Source organism: Macrobrachium nipponense, chromosome 17 (genome assembly GCF_015104395.2).
Source record: "Macrobrachium nipponense isolate FS-2020 chromosome 17, ASM1510439v2, whole genome shotgun sequence".
In the NCBI taxonomy this organism is placed as follows: Eukaryota; Metazoa; Arthropoda; class Malacostraca; order Decapoda; family Palaemonidae; genus Macrobrachium; species Macrobrachium nipponense.
In genome coordinates, this window is record NC_087210.1 from 4,730,108 (window position 1) to 4,752,517 (window position 22,410).

Sequence of the window (22,410 nt, forward strand, 5' to 3'; positions counted from 1 at the left end):
TACACAGTTTTGTTCAATACAGGCAGTCCCTGGGTTACGACGGGGCTTCCATTCTTGAGATGCGTCATAAGCCGAATCGTCGTAAGTCAGAACATTGTAAAAAATCCTAAGAAAACCTTACTTTTAATGCTTTGGGTGCATTGAAAACTACGTAAACTGCATTCTTATTGCATTTTTCATCCAAAAAACCTTCAAATATTGATTGTTTTGCATTTTCGGTGTCATATTTCATCTGCCAGATGAGCGTTGTAGGCGCCTTAACCCTGGAAATAATGTCTGATGAATATAATTGAGAAGCGCCTTAACCTTGGAACGTCGTAACCTGAACCCGTCATAACCTGGGGACTGCCTGTATGTACAAATTTTTATTTTAAGCAACTGCAGATCTTGCAGTGAGTTCAAAGCAGTTATTGCTTGTTAATTTAGAATATGTAGAGCACTTATTAATTAAAGAAATTGTCCTTATACACAAGTACAATAGTATTTTTGTTAGGATACAAATGGTTTCCTAACTCGAATATTTGCCACTTTAGAATTTTAAAGGGAGGTCAGGAAAGCCCTTGTTATGCTGGGAGAAAAGAGTTTTCAAGTGCTTATTTACCAGTTTGCTTAAGATCATTAGTTTCATTCTGACACTTCCATTTCAGGTACAGTATTCTGTGATTCTTCCAACACTCATCCCTTGTATGCACATTATTTTCCGCTGTAAATTGAAATCATCATTATTAATTCTCTGTCAAATTTTTCCCATTGCAGGGATAGACATGTGTGATGAGTTGTTTCTATTATCTTTTACTCTGTTTACTTTTTGCCCCAAATTTTCATTTAATACAAGCTTTCATATGTGCTATGTCTGCATGATGTTAGCCTTTCCAGATAATATATATATATTTTTTTTGCATCATATTTCTAAACCGTCTCAATCCTTAAACACCATATACTTCCATATTTTCACCAATATTTTAAGTAATCCTTTTGATGTATAGAGATGTACTTACTAATGAGATACTCTAAAAGTAGTCCAGTCATCTCTATATTGTTTTCTTCAGCTTATGGATATCAAAACCCTGAAATAACCATATTATGAATGCTTTAATTTCATCACACTCTCTCATTTGAATAGGAAGCACAAATGCAGCTCTTGTAGTCCATCCTGGAATCCCCATAGGAGGGTACATCTTATAGGCGCACTGTAGATAGTATTCTAGGTTCTTCATAGCAGTTTTTGGTGCCTACCAGCACTGCTGTCTGTTTTTAATTTATGTTTTTTCCATTGCTCCCTTTCTAACTAAGTGTTCATCTTCTTGAACTTCACCTTGCTCCAATTTTTACTTCTCCATAAAGAACATGTTCTTCAGAGGAGCCCTATCAAAATGTAGAAATTTAACATCATTGGGCTTATTAAACTACTGTATAAACATGGCAAGTGTAAAAAGCTTGCTTAAAACATGAGGAGATACAGCAAACATTGAAATACTATATCAAACACCGGCAATAGTTTTTCTCTGACTTTGAAAGTTGCTGTATTTAATGTGTGTATGTGAATTTGTTGGAATTGCTTGGTATGTAATATGTTTATTCTATTTTGGACAGTGTTATAGCATGAAGTTCAAAAAATGTGGTTTAATCATCTAATGATTACTGATTCTACACAGAGATTCAAGTGATGATGATGAAGACGAAGATATCCCCATGGAGGAAGACATAAGAAAACGTCGCAGCGAGTCACTTCCACCAGAAATGGGGAGTGATGATTCAGAGAATCAACAACCCACTATGTGGCTGGGCACAGAGGATGGTTTCATTCATGTTTACAATTGCTCAGATACCATTAGAATTAAGAAAAATAAATTCAAGTTTCAACCTGGATCTCCAGTTCATTGTATTATGTAAGTTATTATCGTAAAGTTGCTTACTGTAAAATCAATGACTAATTTAGTAATGCAGTTACCTATCAAGAATTGGTTCAGTTATTCCAGTTAGCATTTCAAAGCTGCTTGGTCAAAAAAATCTTTACCTGTCTTACTGTCATTACTGCAATACCTTTTTAGCCATACTGCTTACAGCAATGTCTTGCATGTCACACCATAGACAGTACTGAAGATTCTTTGCAGTATGGTCTCCAGTTTAAAATCTACAGATATGACTTTAAAGATTTGTTTAATGAGTACAAGATTATTTTTTCAGATAGTGTACAAGATAATGTCAAATCATGTTAAGAAACTTACAGCAAAGTCTTCAATACAGTCATTTAATGTTTATTCTTCAGTGTTAAAACTTGTGAATAGATATTAGCATCCCATATTTTTGTACATTGTGGTGTTTCTGTACACTCTTGTTAGGTTTAGCTTGACATTTACTCTATGAAATGGTATATGAAATCTTAATCATAAGAAAAAGTCAAAAGCAATTATGTATTAAAGTACTACAGTAATTCTTGATCATCAAAGCCTATTTTGTGAAGTGCCATACTTTGTATTTTTATAACCATTATGAGATTACAGAATTTTTTTTCAAACAGTATGAATCATCTAAAAACAACAAACATCATGGGAAGTAGAACTCCCAAAGAAGCAACACCTAGTCCCTCCCCCTTATCTTACCCATCAGTAGACTGGCCAAACTCCCTACCCAAAACTGCATATAGGTTAATAAATTGTCATTAGTAATGATTTTTCTTTCAACAGACACTTAGACAACAGAGTATTTGCATCTTTAGCTAATGGGGATATCATAGTATATAGAAGAGATATCTCTGGTGGGTGGAATGTAGCAGACAGGCAAGTTGTAAGCATCAGTACAGCAGCAGCACCAGTTACAAGAATGATGGCTGTAGCCGGCAAGTTATGGTGTGCTGCAATGAATACTATCAGAGTCTTAAACACTTCTCTTCTACAAGTAGAGGTAAATAAATATTTGCAAAATGTTCGACTCACTGATGAATGAATCTGTCATTCATAATTTTCTAATATGATCATGAAATATCCACAAACCTGTCCATGTACCATAATTTAAGGAAGTTCAAGCATTGAAAGACTGTTTTACTTTTGTGTTACTTCCTTCTCAGAAAGTTTACAGTACAAATACTTTTATAGTATCCATTAAATAGACTAACTTGTTATCATAGTTACAATCAAATGCTGAAAGAATTAGGGGGTTGTGGTTTACTGTGCATTGCATAGCACATTAGAATGACACTGAAGAGTCGAAGAGTTTTATGAGTCAAGCACTTTGATTGGTGTTCTAATTAAATTAATTTTTAGCAACAATAGCTATAACAGACAGAAAAATAATTCATGGGTGTTTTAGTGAGCATACAGTGGTACCTCGAGATACGAAAGGCTCAACTTACGAAAAAATCGAGATACGAAAGCTGACACGAAAAATTTTACTGCTCTACATACGAAAAGTTTTCAAGATAGAAAAGGTTTCTGAAAGTCCGAGATTCGCCCGATAACAATTTTGAAACTCGCGCCGCCATCTTAGTTCTAGTAGACTCGCCACCATCCTCCTGCTCTGCCATTGGTTCCTGATGCTAGCCAAGCCATGAGATCCTTCTCTCCTATTGGACAGCATCCCTCCCATCATGCATCTTACGTGGTGGCGTTCCTTCGCTCGGCCACTTCGCACCCGAAGCTTTATCGTACGTATGGGGCATTCGTTCGGTTCAACGATTTCGTTTAGTATCGGAAATTCGTTAGTGATTTCGTTGTGCTACTTTATTGTGTTGTGAGAACCTAATTAGTATAGTACGTACTACATACGTAACTTAATTACGTACAGTACATATAGTCGTGGGTCCCAAGAAAGTTGCTGAAGTTCACAGAAAGAAGAGAATGCTTTCTATGGAGACAAAGATGGAGATAATAAAAAAGTATGAAGCTGGGTTGCGGTTGAGTGTGATCGCTAAGGAATACGGCCGAAATCCGTCGACGATAGGCACCATCCTTAAGCAGAAGGAAGCCATCAAAGCAGCTACACCTTCCAAGGGCGTGACTATTTTGTCCAACAAGAGGAGCCATGTGCATAATGAAATGGAAAGGCTGCTTCTTGTATGGATTGAGGACAAAGAAATCGATGGCGATACGATAACCGAGACGGCAATCTGCCAGAAGGCCAGCGCTATTTTCGGCGATTTGATTGCCCAAGCCGAAGACGACGGCAGAGAGGGGACATCAACGGCAACCCCAGAGTTCAAGGCTTCTCATGGGTGGTTCAAAAAATTCCGTAAACGGACTGGCATCCATTCGGTGGTGAAGAAATTGAAATTACGTAAAGTATAAAAAAGTAAAAAGAAATGTAAAAATCAAAAAAAGACAAAATAAATTTTATTTTAAGTTTTTTGTAAAGTTAAGTGTTACAGTTTTGTAAAGTTTAGTTTGTTTTTCTGACATTTTTTTATGTGTTTCGTAAAGTTAAGTGTACGTATCTGCCGTTTGTCCTCCTCCTCCTCTGCTGCCACTTTTGGAGATAGCCTCACTCGAAAGGTAAGCTTCCACATTTTACGTTACAGTAATAATATTTCATGTACACTAATATACACTTTATTTACAGGTTTTGCATTTTTATTATTATGTATTGAATGATCCAAATTGTTGTAGTATTTCATTGTTTATAGGTCAATTTACCTTTATTATGAAATTTACTGGGGTGTTTTTGGAGGGCTTGGAACGGATTAGCCATTTTACATGTAAAATGTGGTCCAGGATACGAAAACCTCATGATACGAAAGGCGCCTCGGAACGGATTAATTTCGTATCTCGAGGTACTACTGTGCTTGATATTTAACCCTTTGTAGCGTCCCTTGTAGTCTCTCAGCTTCGTAGGTCTCTGCTTTTACATTTCATTTGTCCATGCCCTCTGTTCTCTTATAACTTACCGGCCTTACTATCTAGAACTTTACTGTGATTTATTTTCATTTGTCATTTAAGAGTAAATCCAGCAGACGTCATTTAAGAGTAAATCCAGCAGACAAGCTATAGAGCTTGGCAGTCTGAATCAGTTCTCTCCCTGAATTACTTTAGTCATTATCATCATCAGGGGACGTTTTCTCTCTCTCTTAGCAAGCACAAACATCAATATCTGCTGTGCTTAACTTGTCAGTGTTACTGTATAACTTTAGTTCTGAAATAGAATCATGATTGCAGCTAAGTGAGCTTTCAGTGCTGTATATCGTGTAATAAAAAGGTAAGGGACAAGTACAGATGCTCCCCAAGCTAAGATAAGAGTATTTCTTAATAACTGTCAGAAATCTCTCGAGGCACAAATGCATTTTAATACATAAATCCTAACGAACATCATAGCATAGCCTAGCCTACCCTACCATAAACATACATAGTACTTGGAACACTCACATTTAGCCTAAAGTTGGGGAAAATCATTAACAGAAAGCCAGTTGCATAGTACAGTATAGAATATCTCATGTATAGTAACAGCAGAAATATTCTATGAGTACCCACCATTAATGTACATAGGTGAAAGCACACCAGACTTGAAGAATGTTTGAAGAATTAGATAGTAAAATGAATTTGCTAGATAGCCCAGTCCCTTTCTTGGTGATGGTAGTAAATTTTAGTGATGCCAGAGATCTAACAGCATCACTGAGTTACTTCTTACCCTTTAATTTGGTGAAGATCATTGATAGCAAAAGTTTAGGTTCCGTAGCAGTGGCCATTAGAGGCCGTCTGCCTTTCTTGCTAGGTGATTATCTTTAGTTTATCCTCAAATGTAATTACCTTCCATTTCTTTTCACCATTAGTGTGTGTTTGGTACACATGGGGAATGCTTAAAAACACAAACACAACTGAACAGTAGTGCATTAGTTGTATACAATTTCTGATGGATGTTTATTATCGCTATTGCTGTCATAAACGTGGAACATCATAAAACAGACAATCTTTACTTAGTGAGTGCCTTTAGTTAGAGAAGTGGTATACGTATATGGAAGTGACTTGGTGCATAGCCTATTACATAGTAGGATGGCTCAAAATATCATGGAGATAGAGTAGGGGTGAAGAATTAGACCAGATAGGTGCACAACATAAAAGGATTGAGTAGTACTTACAAGAAAGCTATCCCTCTAAAATGATGGGAAAACTTGATGTTGAAGCATTACTGATGGTAATTATGATGACTATTGAACTGTAAATATGGTTGTATATTTTAGTTACTTAACAACAGAGCTATTAGGTATTCAGAATTTATTTTGCATAGGTATTTAGCACCAAGGTTAGCTAGTTTCTCTCTCTCTCTCTCTCTCTCTCTCTCTCTCTCTCTCTCTCACTCTCTCTCATCTCTCTTCTCATCCTCTCTCATCTCTCTCTCCTTCCTCTCCTCTCTCTCTCTCGTCCTCTCTCTCTCTCTCTCTCTCTCTCTCTCTCTCTCTCTCCTCTCTCTCGTGTTGGTGATCCTTTCTTATAATGGAATTTTAAGCTGTACCGTATGGAAAATGAAATCCTTATAGTAGCGTGTTGGAAATAATTTATGCCAGAGGTACCTTCCTTTTATTTTTAATCAGTGCCTTCTTGCATTGTTTTATTGATACATATCTTTGGCAGGCAGGAAAAAGGAATGAGACATTTGAGTGGTGTTGTGTAGGATTTCATTGGTTGTGGAGGATCTACATTTCCTCCAACTTCCATTTTAATGTGTATTGAGCAACTACTATTTAGAAATTGTTTGCCCTAAATAGTGAGTCCACATAGGAAAGATAAAAATCTTATTTTAAAACCGTTTTATTTTCAACAGCATTCGTTTGTGGTGGGAGGAGAAAATGGAAGGGGAGTTTCATGCATGGTGTCTGCAGGACATGGTGTATGGATCTCAGTACACAATTCAGCTGCAGTCAGACTGTACCATGCTGTAACATATGAATGTCTGTGTGAAGTAAACGTTGCACCAGCTGTCACCAAAATGCTTGCAGGTAAACTCAGATTTTTGACAAACTATGTAATTAACGTTCCAGATCTAAGATAAAAAGTCGGCAGAATTCACAAAGTACAGTAATGTGAGATACATTGCGTAATCACTAATGAAATACAGTTCTGACAAGAAATCACTTTATTGCTGTATAGTCAGCTAAGATTTTAAATCTTAATCCAATAAGATTTTCAGAGAAGACTAGTATTTGTATGAAGACAAACCATTACTTTACTAAATGTTATCACTTTTGTACTTGCATAGCAGACTAAGATAGCACTTTCATTTTTAGGTAGGTGGAGTCCATCTCCCAGATTGGGTATGACCCCAACATTCTCACTTTCCTATTCAGTTTCCATTAACAGTGTTACAAATATGCTCACATATTGTTTATTTTCATGCCTTTTTATTCTATTGTTCATATGCAGAACAAACCTTCGGTCTTAACAATAGGATATTTTCCAAGTGCAGCTGGTAACTGGTTATTACAATCAGAGATTGTAAGCAAGGAATCTATGAGATCTGGCAACACCTGATATGAGGTCCTGGTAGTGGAAATGTCATCCTTCTATGGGTGGCTGTTGAAGATTTGGGCAAGAGTAGAGAAGGGAGGTTATTTAACTCAATTACTTGCTTAATTGATGTTTTCTATTCACAGATTCAGTGCTCTTGAAAATAGTTGCTGCACTTTATGGGATATTATTAGTCTACACATTTCATGCATCAATTTTTGAGGAGGAGTCTTGAAAGGTATCCAGACTAGTGGCACATAGTATTTCATTGGTTAAGATTCCTGTCAAGGGAGATCCTGTTGTGACTTAGACTTCTCCAACTTTTATGAAAGTATCCAAATCTTGTGGCCCCATTAAGCCTTGTCTATTCTACTAAAGAATGTATCATTGCAAGAATTACTCTTTATAACGACCTTCTTCAAATCATTCCCATCTTTCAGGTGAACAATTTGGGTTATCAACTAAGGTCAATCATATTTGAAGCAGGAGTTAGTTAGTCTATCTTTTTTTTCTTGCTTAGTAGCTCAACAGTTGCTTTGGGGTGTGATGTAAGTATAATAAAGACCTACATTAATAGTATAGCCTACACTATATAAAGTCTTGCAGCTAATAGTGATGCCATAAGATTTCTAGCCCAAACCAAACTACTATGTACTTACAAAATCCAAGAGATTTGTATGGAGAATGAATCACCTCTGAAAAGGTAATCTAGTAAAAAACTATCATGATAATGTAGCTGATATGTATAGAACACATAAGGTGTGGTGTTACTGTATTTTTCTTAATGTTGGCAATTTTATGGTACAAAGCTAAAGGGCCATTAACTTGATAAATACAAGGTCCTCTGAATGGAATGCCTCTACGAAAAAGATATTAGCAAGACCAAGAGAAATTTTCTAAAATCTATATGAAGATGAATCAGTACTTCAATAGATATCACTGGATCAGATATACAACTTTGGGGGCACAGGAACATTGCTGATTAGAGCAGTAGTATTACAGTATCACAAAAGAGTACTGGCAATGTCTAAAAACAGTGTTTTATTGCAAAGGGAATGAAAAATGTCTAGTTTCATACAAATACAGTTATGTAATTTTTGACACTTTTTCTAATGAGTAGTATGCAGCAGCTCTGTTAGCACTTCAATGATTGTGGTAGTGAAAGATCCCAATTCAAATACTACAGCAAGTCTTTTTGGGAGGACCTAGTAGCAGGTATCTTCATGCAATTAAATCATTATTACCATTTTTGCAAAGAAGAAACTTTAATTTAACCTTGTTGGCAATTGTTCTGTCTGGAAGTCACCAGCATGTATAACCTTTAATCTGTTAAAGATTGAAAGTTTGTTACTGAATGCCATGATGTTAACAGATATATAGGAGCTTCACAAACAAGTCATAATTTTCTTCCAACTATGCCTAAAGTTTTCAGAGGAAAGTGACAATCAAACAGGAGCTGCATCATCTGCATATTGTAGTCTTTGCTTCAAGGCTAAGAATAACAATTAATCCTTGATTATTTTTATTTGGAATACCAATCAGGACAAGTCCAATTTCATTAAAACACTAAGTATCTACTTGAGGTCATTTGCAAAACAGTTGTGGAAATCAGGTCTCTAACTTGTAAACTTACTTTTTTAAAAGCAGCACTTAAACTGAGTTTTTGCAGCATCTGGACATCATCTCTGAATTATTTACTATGCTGTCCAATTAAGAGTAGAACTTTGAAAAGATACTCTTTGACACCAGTTGTGCAAGCTCTTACTAATATGTGCTAGGTTTGGTTCTGCTGATGCTCAGTGTACAAGAAGAAAGTTAATCTCACTAAGGCTGCCTTCAAGAAATCCTGTGTGTCCATGAAATAGAACTTTGTTCTTGGTGAAGTTTAACTGAAAGTTTGGACTCTGACAACAACAGTCATGTTTAAGCACAGTATATTCTTTGACTAAGTAAATTGTGCCAAGTGTTTTGGGTAGAAATAGGCCTTCTTGCCTTCTCCCTCTCCAATATCTCCTACAGGTTCCTGATACTTTTCAGTCTTGGTGATTATGAGTGTGATATTCAAGACAATTTTTCTATGAACCCAGAACTGACTCCTTTTCCATCATGTAACTTATGATTTCAAAACCACTTTCTGTCAATCAGTGCATCATATGGTCTCACCATCAAGTGTCGTAATAAAACTCACCATTCTAAGACTGATTCGTAGCAACTCAGACTATTCTAAGAGCATCTGGGCCAGACCATACCTTTTGAAGATAGTGGTGTTGTATAAGAGAGGCAGAGTAGTAGTCCTGTATCCTATGGTTGACTAATACAAGCCCATCTTACCAGCAGTCCTATTTAGGTTCAGTATTTACATCCTGTGGTTGACTAGTAACTGGACCAAGGTATGTACAGTCATAATTTTACCTGATCATTGTATCACTGTAGGAGAACATTTTCTTCAATTGTCTTCCTGCCTGAATAATCTGTTTAGAGTGAAGTAGTGGTTTGAACTTTCTGTAAATTCTTACAAATTGTCTTGAACAGGTATTTGTATCATAGGTGCAAACCATTGCCATTTATCAAGTCCCTCCTCCTTCCTACCTGTAGGGAGTGAGGCATATGAGTCTAATAGGTGAGCTTGAAACTGAATAAGTTGGAAATAGATTGTAGTTTATACCTTCAGTTATAAGCATTCCTCACTTGGCAAAAATATAGTTTCTTTTTATGTGTGATTACTTTGTAAATATTTGGCTGTCCTTAAACTGTGGTATGTACATAGTAAATGACTTGATGGTTAGGTTAAGGCAATGGTTTGTGGATGTACAATATTTTTTTCTTCAGATTTACATATTTCAGTGTAATAATTTGGCTGTTAAAATATCTTTAAAAATACATTGAATATCTCTGCAGGTTGTGATGACATCATTAGACAACACAAGGCTGCATGTCTAAGAGTGACTTCTCTCCTTGCGTGTAAGGATCTCTTGTGGGTGGGAACAAGTGCAGGAGTTATCATCACAGTACCACTGCCCCATCTTGCTCATAATACGCACCGTGTTCAGGCACCTTTGAATATGGTTGGCATACCACATGGTCACACAGGTCATGTTAGGTAAGTGGTAAATTTCTAAAATTGTTCTCAACATATAAATGACAGCAAAAGGAAAAACTATTGTATGGTTTTGGAATTTATTCCTCTTCTGGATCCATGTAACATGAGTTTGAACATCCTAGGCATCTTGGAAAGGTACTGCTGATCATCATGTTTCACAAGATTATTTGTGGATATTTTATAAAGAACTAAATGAAATAATTTGGATCTTTTTGGCCACTTGCATAAATCTGCTAATGACTCGTATAAGCTTAGAAATACTATAGGAAAACTATTTAGTAGATCATATATATATGAAAAAAAAATATGTTTAGGTTGTTTTATCATCTAAATACACACAAGTCACATATGATAAGTAAGAACTAAAATTTAAAAAATTTTTACACAAACAATTTCAAACAGTAGACATCATCATATGCAGTTGAGAAAAGTACAAAGGTCAAGATGATGTAAATCCCAAATATCACAAACTCCACTCTACCTTTGTGCAATACAAATTTATCATTTTACCACTTTATTAACTTTCACTATAACACTTAAAATGTCAAGTTATGCAGACTTTCACACACATTACTGATAGGGTTAGAAGTATACACAATAGAAAACTAAAACTCTCATTTTTTCATTTACAAACTTAAGTGGCATCCCTGCCATGACAGGCTCCCAGAGACCAGTTGCTCCTCCTCATACTGAACATGCGTATTGATGTCAAGGATGAAAAGTCAATGATCCACTTCCACTTATGGAATAAATGATAATGCCATACAGTTAATAAGCATTTATATGCTTTATGTGTGTTTCTTTGTTAGTTTAATAACTGTATGATAAGTGCAGTAGCGTATTTGTATTGCATCATCATTGTTCGACTTCACCTTCATCATTTGAAAGAATGATGTGGAATTTTATATTCTTAAACTTACATATGAATCAAGTGAGTGGTATTTTTATGTTACATTTGAGTCAAGTGAGTGGTATTTTTATGAATGTTTTTTCAGTTCGTACTCTTTTGTATTTAATTTGGTGAGTAATAAATGGTTTGTGGCTAACTATACTGTGGAGTTTGGGAGGGTCTCGAGTTACTTGCGGAATTTCAGTTTTGTAGTGGACTTTCATCCCTAACCTCATGATTTTCAAGTAGTTGTCATTTGATTCAGCATTCAAAAATTATGTTTTTTTCACCCCCAGTAGTTAGGCTCTGCCTGTTTGTAAGGGCTCATATAAATCATTTTCTCCCAGTCCAACGTCTTCCTTCTTTCCTTCATCATCTGTGTGATGTATCTCGTGTAGTTCATTTTATTGTACAGTATTTTGATTATGTTAATTTTCACCTTAACATTTTGTTACTTCTACATATTTGAATAGGTGTCTCATGTTTTCTTATCTGCTCAGTTGTTTAGTGTTCCACCTGTTTTTTCTCATTAATTATAGTAATCTGGAAAATTGTTACCTGTTGTAGCTGTTGATTATGCCTGCCTCTGACTGTAGTTTATGAAATTCCAACTTTACCACCCACCATTTTGTGTTTTTTCCCATTCACTTTGAGGTTTCTCACTTCCAGATTTTCTCATTTTGGTTTCATAAAATTTTAAATATTTCCATAAGTGACTATTGAAACAAAAAAATCCATTACTGTCACAAATAGGTGTTGAGGGTCAATTCCTTATTGAACTTGGTTGTACATCAAATCTCCGAGTAAGAAGAGGCAATGTTCCATCTATTAAACAGTCACTTCTTTCCTTGACATAAAAATACTACTGCTTTGTAACTTTCACCTGTTCTTTGAAGTATGTTTGTCATCATTTTTTAATGCTTTCTACATCATTCAAATTGTTGATAGCTGAATCCTTTTTCAAGCTTTGGTGATTTTATACATGATTTTTTTCTAATTTTCTTGTCCAAACTTTCCTTTAGCTTTGCTGTTGAATCAGCCTTACATATTTTCTCTGTCCTTTCAGCCTTTCATTGTAACTCAAACTACCTCTTGCCATTTCTCTATGATTATTCATTGTTTAGTCTCTTAATTCACCTTTCTTTCTCTTTATTAGTTCTTTTAGTTCCTCCTTCTATAACCAGTCTTCCCATTTTGGTTTCTTTTTGTTACTATTCAACAGCTTCATCAAGTGCCTTGATCATAATCTGCCTACACCTCAACATCATCATATGGTTCAGCTTTCCTTCTGATTTTCACGATTTCTGGACATTGTATTAATTCCTTTGTTCTTCAGTCACATTTTTTTCTGTATAACTAAACTCATGGTTCATATGGTACCAAGTTAGAATTTTAGTCTTTAATTTCTATCCTTGTTATAATGTAATGTACAAGAGTTCATGGTACACCACTAATTATCATCCCTTATTGTTACAGTATTTCATTTATAGTTCTTCAGTTTTCTCCTAAAAGCTCCATTTTCCATTTTATACATCCCATAATTTTTTTTTTTAATATATTGTTCTTTTCTTGACATTTTTCTTTTTGAAGTTCCACTCAAGGTATTATTCAGTTATAACTTTCACCATCGTTTTTCATATCAATAATTTCATTTCCATCACATCCAGTGCTCTGTCTTTCCTTTGGCCCATTGATATATCTCTAAATATCCCTCTCTTCAGTTCTGCAATAGACAAGATTATGTCACCCATGCCCCTTGCCCTTTTTCTAGCATCTTGATGTTCCTACTTAGGCATCTGTTACATCTCTTGTTGTTAGTTTTACTGTAAATTCCAGAAAGCCATTGTCAAGGTGGCCAATATCATCTATAGCAAAATAACCTTTTGCTTCCTTTAAGTCAAAGGAGGGATACCCAAAGATTCATTACTGACAGGAATAGTCATAACTGTAGTTACAGGTTTTTTTTTTAGCCTATTGCCTTGCTGATGCATGTTACGTGTTTCGGAGTATAGTACCATTACCATTTCCTGCTCAAGAATATACTTTATACACTAAAGACTTAAAATTTCATAAAATATTAGAGTAACCAAACATTTCATACTGCCTTTCACATCCAGTCACAGCAGTTGGTTCTATTTCTTGTTACTTGTCAGTGCTGAAATTCTTCATGAACTGATAATTCACAGTATGTAATGTGCTGAATTACCTGGTTAAATTAGAGAAAAGCTAGCTTGTCAGAGGCTTTATCAGAATTACATGATAGACCTGATAATACGAAGAACACAGAAAGATGTGCATGATCTAGAGCTACCAAAAAACAAAGTACGTATGTATTTACTGTACGTACTTGGAAGAGAGGCACTAGGCTCAACATGAGCATAAAAGGTTCCAAAATTTTAATTGCAAATTCATGGTCAAGTAGAGTTGTTGAACATTTGGGAATTGGAGCACAATTTAATGAGAAGCAGCAAAAGAAATGGAGGACTAAAGGATATGTATAATGATACATACTGCATAATAGCTAGGTCTTAACAAAACTTATGACTACGGTATGGGAAATGTCATTGTTCACTTTACTTGGAAGTTCACCAATAACAGTTGAAAGTATCTGGGTGCTTTGGTAGTATTTTTATCTTTAAATAATTTAAAAACCAATACTCCTTGATTTACACAGAACTAGTGCTTCGTATGAATAATTAGTTTTATGTAATTCTAATGATGGTTACATTTGTAGGTTTCTAACAAGTGTAGAGTTGACACCTGAATCTCGACCATCCCGATTGAAGAGTCATTCACGATATTCTTTTAAGGGCAAGGATCATCCTCATCATCCAGTAAGTGAATTTATGTTACATGAGTTTAATTGTACTTATAGAAATTTTAGTTGCAAATTTACAGTAAAAGCACCCAAAAGAGCAAATTGTTCATTAGTGTGGTATATGATTTTTTGCATTACCATAATTATAGTATTTCACTTAGTGAAAATCAGCTTCATTGCTTATTGCTTAACCCTTAAACGCCGAAGGGGTATTAAAAATCGTCTTCCGTGTGCCGAGGCAGTCTCGGAGTGAGCGCGGAAGCGGAAATTTTTTTTTTTAAATCACAGCGCGCTTAGTTTTCAAGATTAAGAGTTCATTTTTGGCTCCTTTTCTTGTCATTGCCTGAAGTTTAGTATGCAACCATCAGAAATGAAAAATATTATCATATATAAATAATGCGATATATGATAGCGCGAAAATAAAATTTCATATATAATTGTATTCAAATCGCGCTATGCACAAAACGGTTAAAGGTAACGAGTTAATTTTTTTCGTTGTAATGTACACTAAATTGCAATCATTTTGGTATATAAAACATTGTAAAAAGATAAAAGCAACACAGAGAAAATATTATCACAAAATAATGCATGGATTCGTAACGCATGGACGTAAACAAATATTTTTTTCAAAAATTCACCATAAATCTAAATATTGCCCTAGAGACTTCCAATTTCTTTCAAAATTAAGACAAATGATTGAATATTACTATACTGTAAGAGTATTAGCTTACAATTGCAGTGTTTGACCATATCTGACGAGTTAAAAGTTGACCGAATGTCGATTTTTTTTATATATTTTTTTTTATATGCAATTATTTCGGAAATTAGAAAAACTACAACCTTCAAATATTTTTCGTTTTATTCTACATGAAATTGCACACATTTTCATATATAAAACTCTATGAAATGCCTAATATGAAATCGAGCAAATATTCCGAGAATGCGACCTACGCATTTCGGAGATTTGTGGCGGAGAATCCGCGCGTGGAGGGAAGGAAAGTTTTTTTTTTTTTAAATTCACCATAAATCTAAATAGTGTGCTAGAGACTTCAAATTTATTTCAAGATGAAGATAAATGACTGAATATTACTAGACTGTAAGAGTTTTAGCTTACAATTGCGTTTTTCGACCATTTCGGAAGAGTCAAAGTTGACCGAACGTGGTTTTTTTTCTATTTATCGTGATTTATGTGCAAATATTTCGAAAATGAGAAAAGCTACACCCTTCAATTATTTTTTGTTGTATTCTACATGAAATTGCACTCATTTTCATATATAAAACTTTATGTAACAGCTAATTTAAAATGGTGCAAACATTACCACAATTGCACATAGTATGATTTTTTCGGAAGAGTTACCGCGCGGACGTAAAGAAAATGTTATTTTTTTCATAAATTCACCATAAATCGAAATATTGTGCTAGAGACTTCCGATTTGTTGCAAAATGAAGGTAAATGATTGAATATTACTAGAATATAAGAGTTTTAGCTTACAATTGCGTTTTTCGACCATTTCGGTAGAGTCAAAGTTGACCAAAGGTTGAAAATTTGTCACATCATATTTTATATGAAAATATTTCAAAACTGATAAAAGCTACAACCATGGGTTGTTTTTAGTTGTATTGTGCATGAAATTGCGCACATTTCCATATATAAAATTTGATGTAACGGCTAATTTTAAAATGGTGCAAACTTTACCACAATCGCATGTATGATTTTTTTCGGAAGATTTACCGCGCGGACATAAGGAAAGTTTTTTCATAAATTCACCATAAATCAAAATATTGTGCTAGAGACTTTCAATTTGTTGCAAAATGAAGGTAAATGATTGAATATTATTAAAATATAAGATTTTTAGCTTACAATTGCTCTTTTCAACCATTTCGGTAGAGTCAAGGTTGACCAAAGGTTGAAATTTTGGCACTTATTGTTATTTATATGAAAATATCTCAAAACTGATAAAAGCTACAATCATGAGTATTTTTTGGTTGTATTCTACATAAAAATGCGCACATTTTCATATATAATACTCCATGTAACGGCTAATTTAAAATGGTACAAAATTTATGTCAAAGTGACAAAATAATTTCCGAGATGTGTCACCGATACTTTTTAGTGCAGCAAGAAAGAAATTCGCGCTTGCGCGCCTGCGTAACGATTGTAAACAAAACAACACCTTGATCCGTGAACTCCCAGCATCCCCCAAGGCGCGTGATTCAAGAGTTTTCTTGGCTGGTAGGCCTATAAGTATTTTTCCGCAAATTTTTAAAAAAACTTTTATATGTTGACGTAAAATACGTCTAGTCGGCACCCGAGAGACAACAAATGTCGACGTAAAATACGTCCACTCGGCGTTTAAGGGTTAAACAATATTTAGTTGTTTTAACAATAATGTGTTTGGACAGTGTAATTCCAATAATTTCTAATGGAATGGAACTACTGTTTATTCATATAATCCATGAGCCATTACCTTGCTGAAACCCATTACCAAGTACTCAAAGGGCAGAAAAAAGAAAGAAAGCAGGTGATCTTGTCATGCAAATAGTGTGTCCTTCAAGGGCATTGTAACTCAAAGTTCTTCACCTTCCGATTCATTTCCTAGTACGTATTCTGTTGATAAAGACACCAAGAGACCCACAGTTGTGGTTTTGCCTAGGATCAGCATAGTATCTATCAACCAACCACCACTTGATCACTTGAATACCCCAGAAGCACAGTGAGACTTCATTCAGATTTCATTGATCAACATGGCCTATCTGATCTTGAGTTCTGTGTATCTTCTGATTCTGTCCCTCTCCAGGCTTATGAGTTATAACATTACCATTTACATACAACATATCCAGGGGTTGAAGTTGAACAAGACCAGGGGAGTTGTAAGGGCATGCCTCAAGGTAACAATTCTTTCTGTGGTCTTGTCGATACCTCATTAAATAGTGTCTGGTTTCTTGATTACGTTAAATTTAGAATCATTAGCCAAAACTACCATATCAGATTTTTCCTGGTATTTGTAGGTGTTGAGAAGTACCAAGGCTGTTGCTTTCCTGGCTTCTTAATGGTTTGGTTTTAAGCTTTTGGCCCCATCCTTCATCTTGTTGCACTGGTAAGAATGGAGCTCCTACAGAGTGCACCATGATTGGTGAGCGCTTCAGCCAACAGATGGGCTGGAGGTGGTCGCTCAACCTGACCTTACCTTACCTTTGGTCTCTTAAGTACTAGATAGAGTTAAGAAGGAATTAAACCTCTAGCCAATGGATGTTAATGCTAAGGTTTATGAGCTCTTCTTCCTCTGGTATTGATTGGTATTTCGTCAAATTTATATTTGTTCTTCCATTGGGGGCATCCTTAAGTTTCCACCATTGAGCATGAAAAACTTGGAATGACCCTTTCCTTCCTTTAGTAGTCATCCTCTTGCAGGCACAGAAGGCCACCTTGCATCCCCAGATGGGGTGTATTTAGGGAAGCATATAGTCTTCAGTCTTTAAGATATGTAATTCTCCTTTGATTTCTAACAACAATACAACCAAGTAGATCCTAGCATCTTATGAAGTGAGCTTTACAGCACACATTGGCATTGCAACTGAATTCAACCAAACTTAAACCTGGCTCCCTACTATATATACTGTTGTGGAGATAAGGCAAGCAAGAGGCAGCATCTGGGTACTTAGTAATTTATTTTCACACATTTCTGACATGACAAACTTCTGCAAACTGAAAAGAAGTATCTAACATCAGAGCAAGACAGACAATTTTACAATCGGGTGTGTTTTCTCACTCTTAGTTTAATAATTCTGTACAAAATAAGGAAAGTTCTTCATTACATATTGCTTGATAGCTTGAAGGAGAGTTTTATAATTGGTTTTGGTTTTGCAAATGAAATACTTTCTGATGAAAGTTGTTCTTGTTTGGCAAGTGGATGCCCAGAGGGCCTGATTGGGGCCCCACAGTGCTCCCCACCCCGAAGGTGACCTATGGAGATGAATTGTAGTCTGGAATGGATGCTGGGTATAGTCAGTCAATCCTGATTTAGGTCAATTTTCCTTCCACAGACAGCTGGTAGCATTTGTCTCTACATTGCAGGATGTACTTGTCTCTACACTGTAAGTTGTGGTGCAGGCCAGAGTAGGCAGGAGAAAGAGGTGGCAGATGTCCATTTATTCTAAAGAATGCAAATTTTGTCTAACCCAATTCTTCCAGTATGTATGGTTTTCTGACTGGTTCGAAAGTTATTTTTGCTGCATGGTTTGCTTTAAACGGTCTATGGACACCAGAGGTGGTCGTCAGTTGTGTTGGATCTTGAAAGACGTCTGCTGGAATTGTTAACTACTATCCATAGAGCACTTCAGCTGGCGATGAGCTGAAAGCTGAGTGGGGGAGGGAAGGGGAAAGTTCTTAGTCTTGGCAAAATCTATAGCAACTCTTTCTCCATCTTGACACTTGGCACCAAGTGGTAGAGATGCCATTTGCTTTTGTGTTGTAGGCTGTTGTGCGATTTATTTTTGTTCCGATATTGGCGGTGAGGGAGGATGTGAAGTTAGCCCCCCTGGTCGCTGGTGATGTGTATTGCAGGACTCCGTGCCAACTGACCCAGTTTATTAATGCTCTGCACAATTTTCAGAGAGCTGCTGCTCAATGGGTATTGCCTCCATCCATCTGGTGTTTTGGTTGATTGTGAAGAGGTATCTATATCCCTCAGCTCGTGGTAAGGGGCCCACAGTGTTGACATGAATGTGGAAGAGTCATTGATTAGTTATGCTGAAGTTTTTCCTATTTTCTTTTTGCTATATGCCTTGTGACATGGTTGGGTTTGTTTTGGCAGAGCAGCAATCGTTGATGTTCAGTGTTTATGGCCCACCGATGTAAACGTTTTCTACAGGATATGGGTGGTGGTGTGGCCTGATGGGTGTGATAGGTCACAGGCAAGATTGGTAAATAAGAGCGAGGACATACAGTAATTGTTTTGCAAGTGATGGTGCTTTTCTCTTAGTCTGTTGCTAAATCCTTCTATGTGAGGGCGGGTTTTTCCTGTTGTCCACTTCATCCTTCTGCGCTGGTGCTATCTTAGGGTATGATAGCCCGATCTGGACTGTGTTGATAGTGTTTCTGGAAAGGACGTCTGCGACATTATTGGAGGAGTCCCTCAAGTATCTGATTGTGCTGGAGAATTCTGATGTTATAGACAGGGGGTGCTGCTGGTGCACCAACCAACTTTTTTTTTTTTTTCTTCTTTCTTTTTTGAAAGCATAGACTAAAGGTTGATGGTCTATCCTCATTACAAACAGCTGTCCTTGAAGCATGTCAGATGTTCCATTGGACTGCTAGCAACTCTTTCAGACATGGAGTATATTTGTTCCGCTGATAATAGCCTATTTTTTTGGCTGCAGAATGCCAACAAACAACCTTCACCTGTGTCCTGTTCAAGTACCATCCCCATCACTGTGTTACTGGCATCAGTTGTCAGGTTTAGGGACCTATGGGAGAGAGGGAAAATTAAGGTTACAGCAGAAATGTGCTCTTTTTATGCTAATTGAAAAACTTTTTCTTGTTTGTCAGACCAAGTCAGCGTTTTTGGTTTGCCTTACAAGCATTCGTATAAATGCAACATTATTTCAGCAAGGTTTGGTATAAAATGGTGGTAGTAGTTTATCATGCTGGCAAAGTTTTGGTGCAATTTGATGTTCTTTTACCTTGGGAAGTCTATCACAGCTAGGATCTTTGTTGGCAGGCGTTGTATTCCTTTGGAGTTGACTGTATAGCCAAAAAATCTGTTGCGCTTCGGGCCCATTCACATTTATCTTGACGGCCTACTAGTCCGTTTTCTCTTCATTTCTGTAGGACTTGCCTTACATCCTTGGTACGCCGCTTATGGTTGGAACTGAAAAGTAGAAGGTTGCCGACGTAGATGACGCAGCAGCGTAAAATTCTCAGAGGATTTTATTCACGAGTCACTGAAAATTTGCTCCTCCATTTTAGAGGCTAAAACAGCTTTAGTTGAAAATGAATGTCCCAAAGGGAGTGGTGATGGCTCTTTTTTTTGTCTTCTTTAGCCTCTGGGACTTTTTAGTACCCCTTCAAGGAGAAAGATTTTGTGAATACCTGGTTCCTCCAACTAGTTTGTTATGTTGGTGACGCTAGGCTAGGTTCCTATCTGGTATTATCTTGACATTCAGTCGTCTGTAATTTCTATGGGGCTGCCAGATATTGTCTACTTTAGGTACCATGTGAAGGCTACTTTAGGTACCATGTGAAGGCGGATGCCCACAGGCTGGAGGCTTCCTGGCAAATTCCTGCCTGTTCCATGTCATGGAATAATTGTTTGGTGTATGCCAATTTGTTTGGGGCCAAATGTTTGAAGTATGCATAGACTGGAGGCCCCTCGGTGATGATGTGGTGTTTGACGTTATGCTTTGTGGGGTTGGTAAGTCATGCTGGCTGGAGGGTGTCTTGAAATATTTCAGTTACGTAATTCTTGAAGGAGATGATGGATCGTGTTCTTTGCTGCTGCTATTGGAGTGATGGGAGCTATAAGGCCATCTTTTGGAACCAGCTGGTATCTTGCTACATCCACTAGCATGTTGTTGGGCCTTCAGGGAACCTACTCCAAGTAGTGCAATTGTAACGTCTGCTGTGATGAATTTCCCGGTGTATGTTTGCCGCTAAATGATAAATTCATTGTTCGGTTTCTTTAACTTTTGAGTGTGGCACTGCTGGCAGTGGATACTTGGAGAGTGCTGGAGGTAGGGTTGAGGCATTTGTGTAGGTTGGCTGGCACAAACAACTTGCACGCGTCCATGTTAACAAGGGATTGTGTATTTAACATCTTGACAGATGTAAAAAAACGTCGACTGTTTCCGTCTGTATCTGAAAGAAAGACCAAAAGGCAGAAACTTTTAACTGTTATGAGGCAATGCAAATGGTCTGAGCAAAATGCTGAAACTTTTCCTCTTATGGAGCAAGGCAAATGTTCTTTCTGTTACTGACGGTTTATTGTTTGGGCCACTGCTGCTGCAACCCTCTTGCAAGTTTGATAGCAGGCAGTCATTCTTGCATTTTTGGGCCACTGGCCTCCTCTAGCTGCTCGTATGTTGTTTAGGAATTTCCTAGGTGTGAGGGCTCAGGGCATGCTGAAGGACAATCTTAGTTGTGCCTGAAATGTCTTGTATATGATGGTGGTCTGTGGCTTGGTTACCCACTCTGCAATCTGCTCGAAAACGTCTGACAGGAACTCTGTGGCAATGTCAGCTTTGTATCTGTTCATTTGCACTGCCTGTTTTTCCACTGAAACACTAGAGTTCATAAATGAACAAGAACATTATGTATGCCTTTCCATGTACCTGCTTATGAGAAGAATACAAAAAGAAAGCAAAGAAGACTGTGTAAGCTGATGACCATAGAAACAATTGTTTTCAGTTGTTTGAGCATGAAATAGATACTTTATTGTAGGTACAAGTGTTTGAAAAATGCCCATTAACATAATGCAATTTTAATGACAAGTTCTTAATAGACAAAAATTTTAGTTTTGAAAGAACAATTCAGTCTTATGGAAAATGGTGGGACTGCATTCAAGGGGACTTGAAAGACAACAGTAAATTAGAGGAGGACACAACACACAAAACCACCTGAAAAATAATCTTGGAAGGCAATAACCCCCCAACTAAGTACTAAGCTAAGAAATACAAGATTAAAATGACTGTGTTGGTTGACTTCTTTTGAAATGACTGGTCCCTACTACTACAGCAAAATTATCTCCCAAATCAAAGTTAAAACATTGAGATGTGAGGTCTTGTGATTATGCAGAAAAGTAGAGAACATTGTTCTTGTTCCTTCTACTTAAAATTGCTTATGTTATTTGTACAAATGAAGTTTTAAGCGACACTGTTTGTTACCGACAGTTATTATTGATTCTGTTATACATATGCAGCGTTCCCCCGTATTCATGGGGGATGCATACCAGACATCCCCGTAGTTGAAACCCCTGTAGAAATGTTTAAAACTGCCTATTTTTTTAGTTAAAACTCAAGAAAAACCCACCAAAAATTTTTATACCTGGTTTTTTATTATCACAAAAAGTGCATTTTATGAAATTTACAAAAAAAAACTGGAATTTGTGGATATTTCTCATAGAAAAATACCACAAATTTCCCGCAAATAATAGGTCCGCGAATGTTGAGAAGGCGA

The 22,410-nt window shown here is 36.5% G+C and overlaps 1 protein-coding gene across 3 annotated transcripts in view; it reads left to right on the forward strand.

The window, feature by feature from the left end:
* LOC135196134 (serine-rich adhesin for platelets-like) overlaps positions 1 to 22,410 on the forward strand; it is a 290,870-nt gene that overhangs the window by 262,840 nt on the left and 5,620 nt on the right. For all 3 annotated transcript variants that reach the window (XM_064222667.1, XM_064222666.1, XM_064222665.1), the window contains 5 exons: positions 1,656 to 1,889; positions 2,688 to 2,904; positions 6,748 to 6,922; positions 10,329 to 10,530; positions 14,154 to 14,253. In XM_064222667.1, coding sequence (XP_064078737.1) covers positions 1,656 to 1,889; positions 2,688 to 2,904; positions 6,748 to 6,922; positions 10,329 to 10,530; positions 14,154 to 14,253 — 928 coding nt within the window. The remainder of the gene's footprint in view (positions 1 to 1,655; positions 1,890 to 2,687; positions 2,905 to 6,747; positions 6,923 to 10,328; positions 10,531 to 14,153; positions 14,254 to 22,410) is intronic.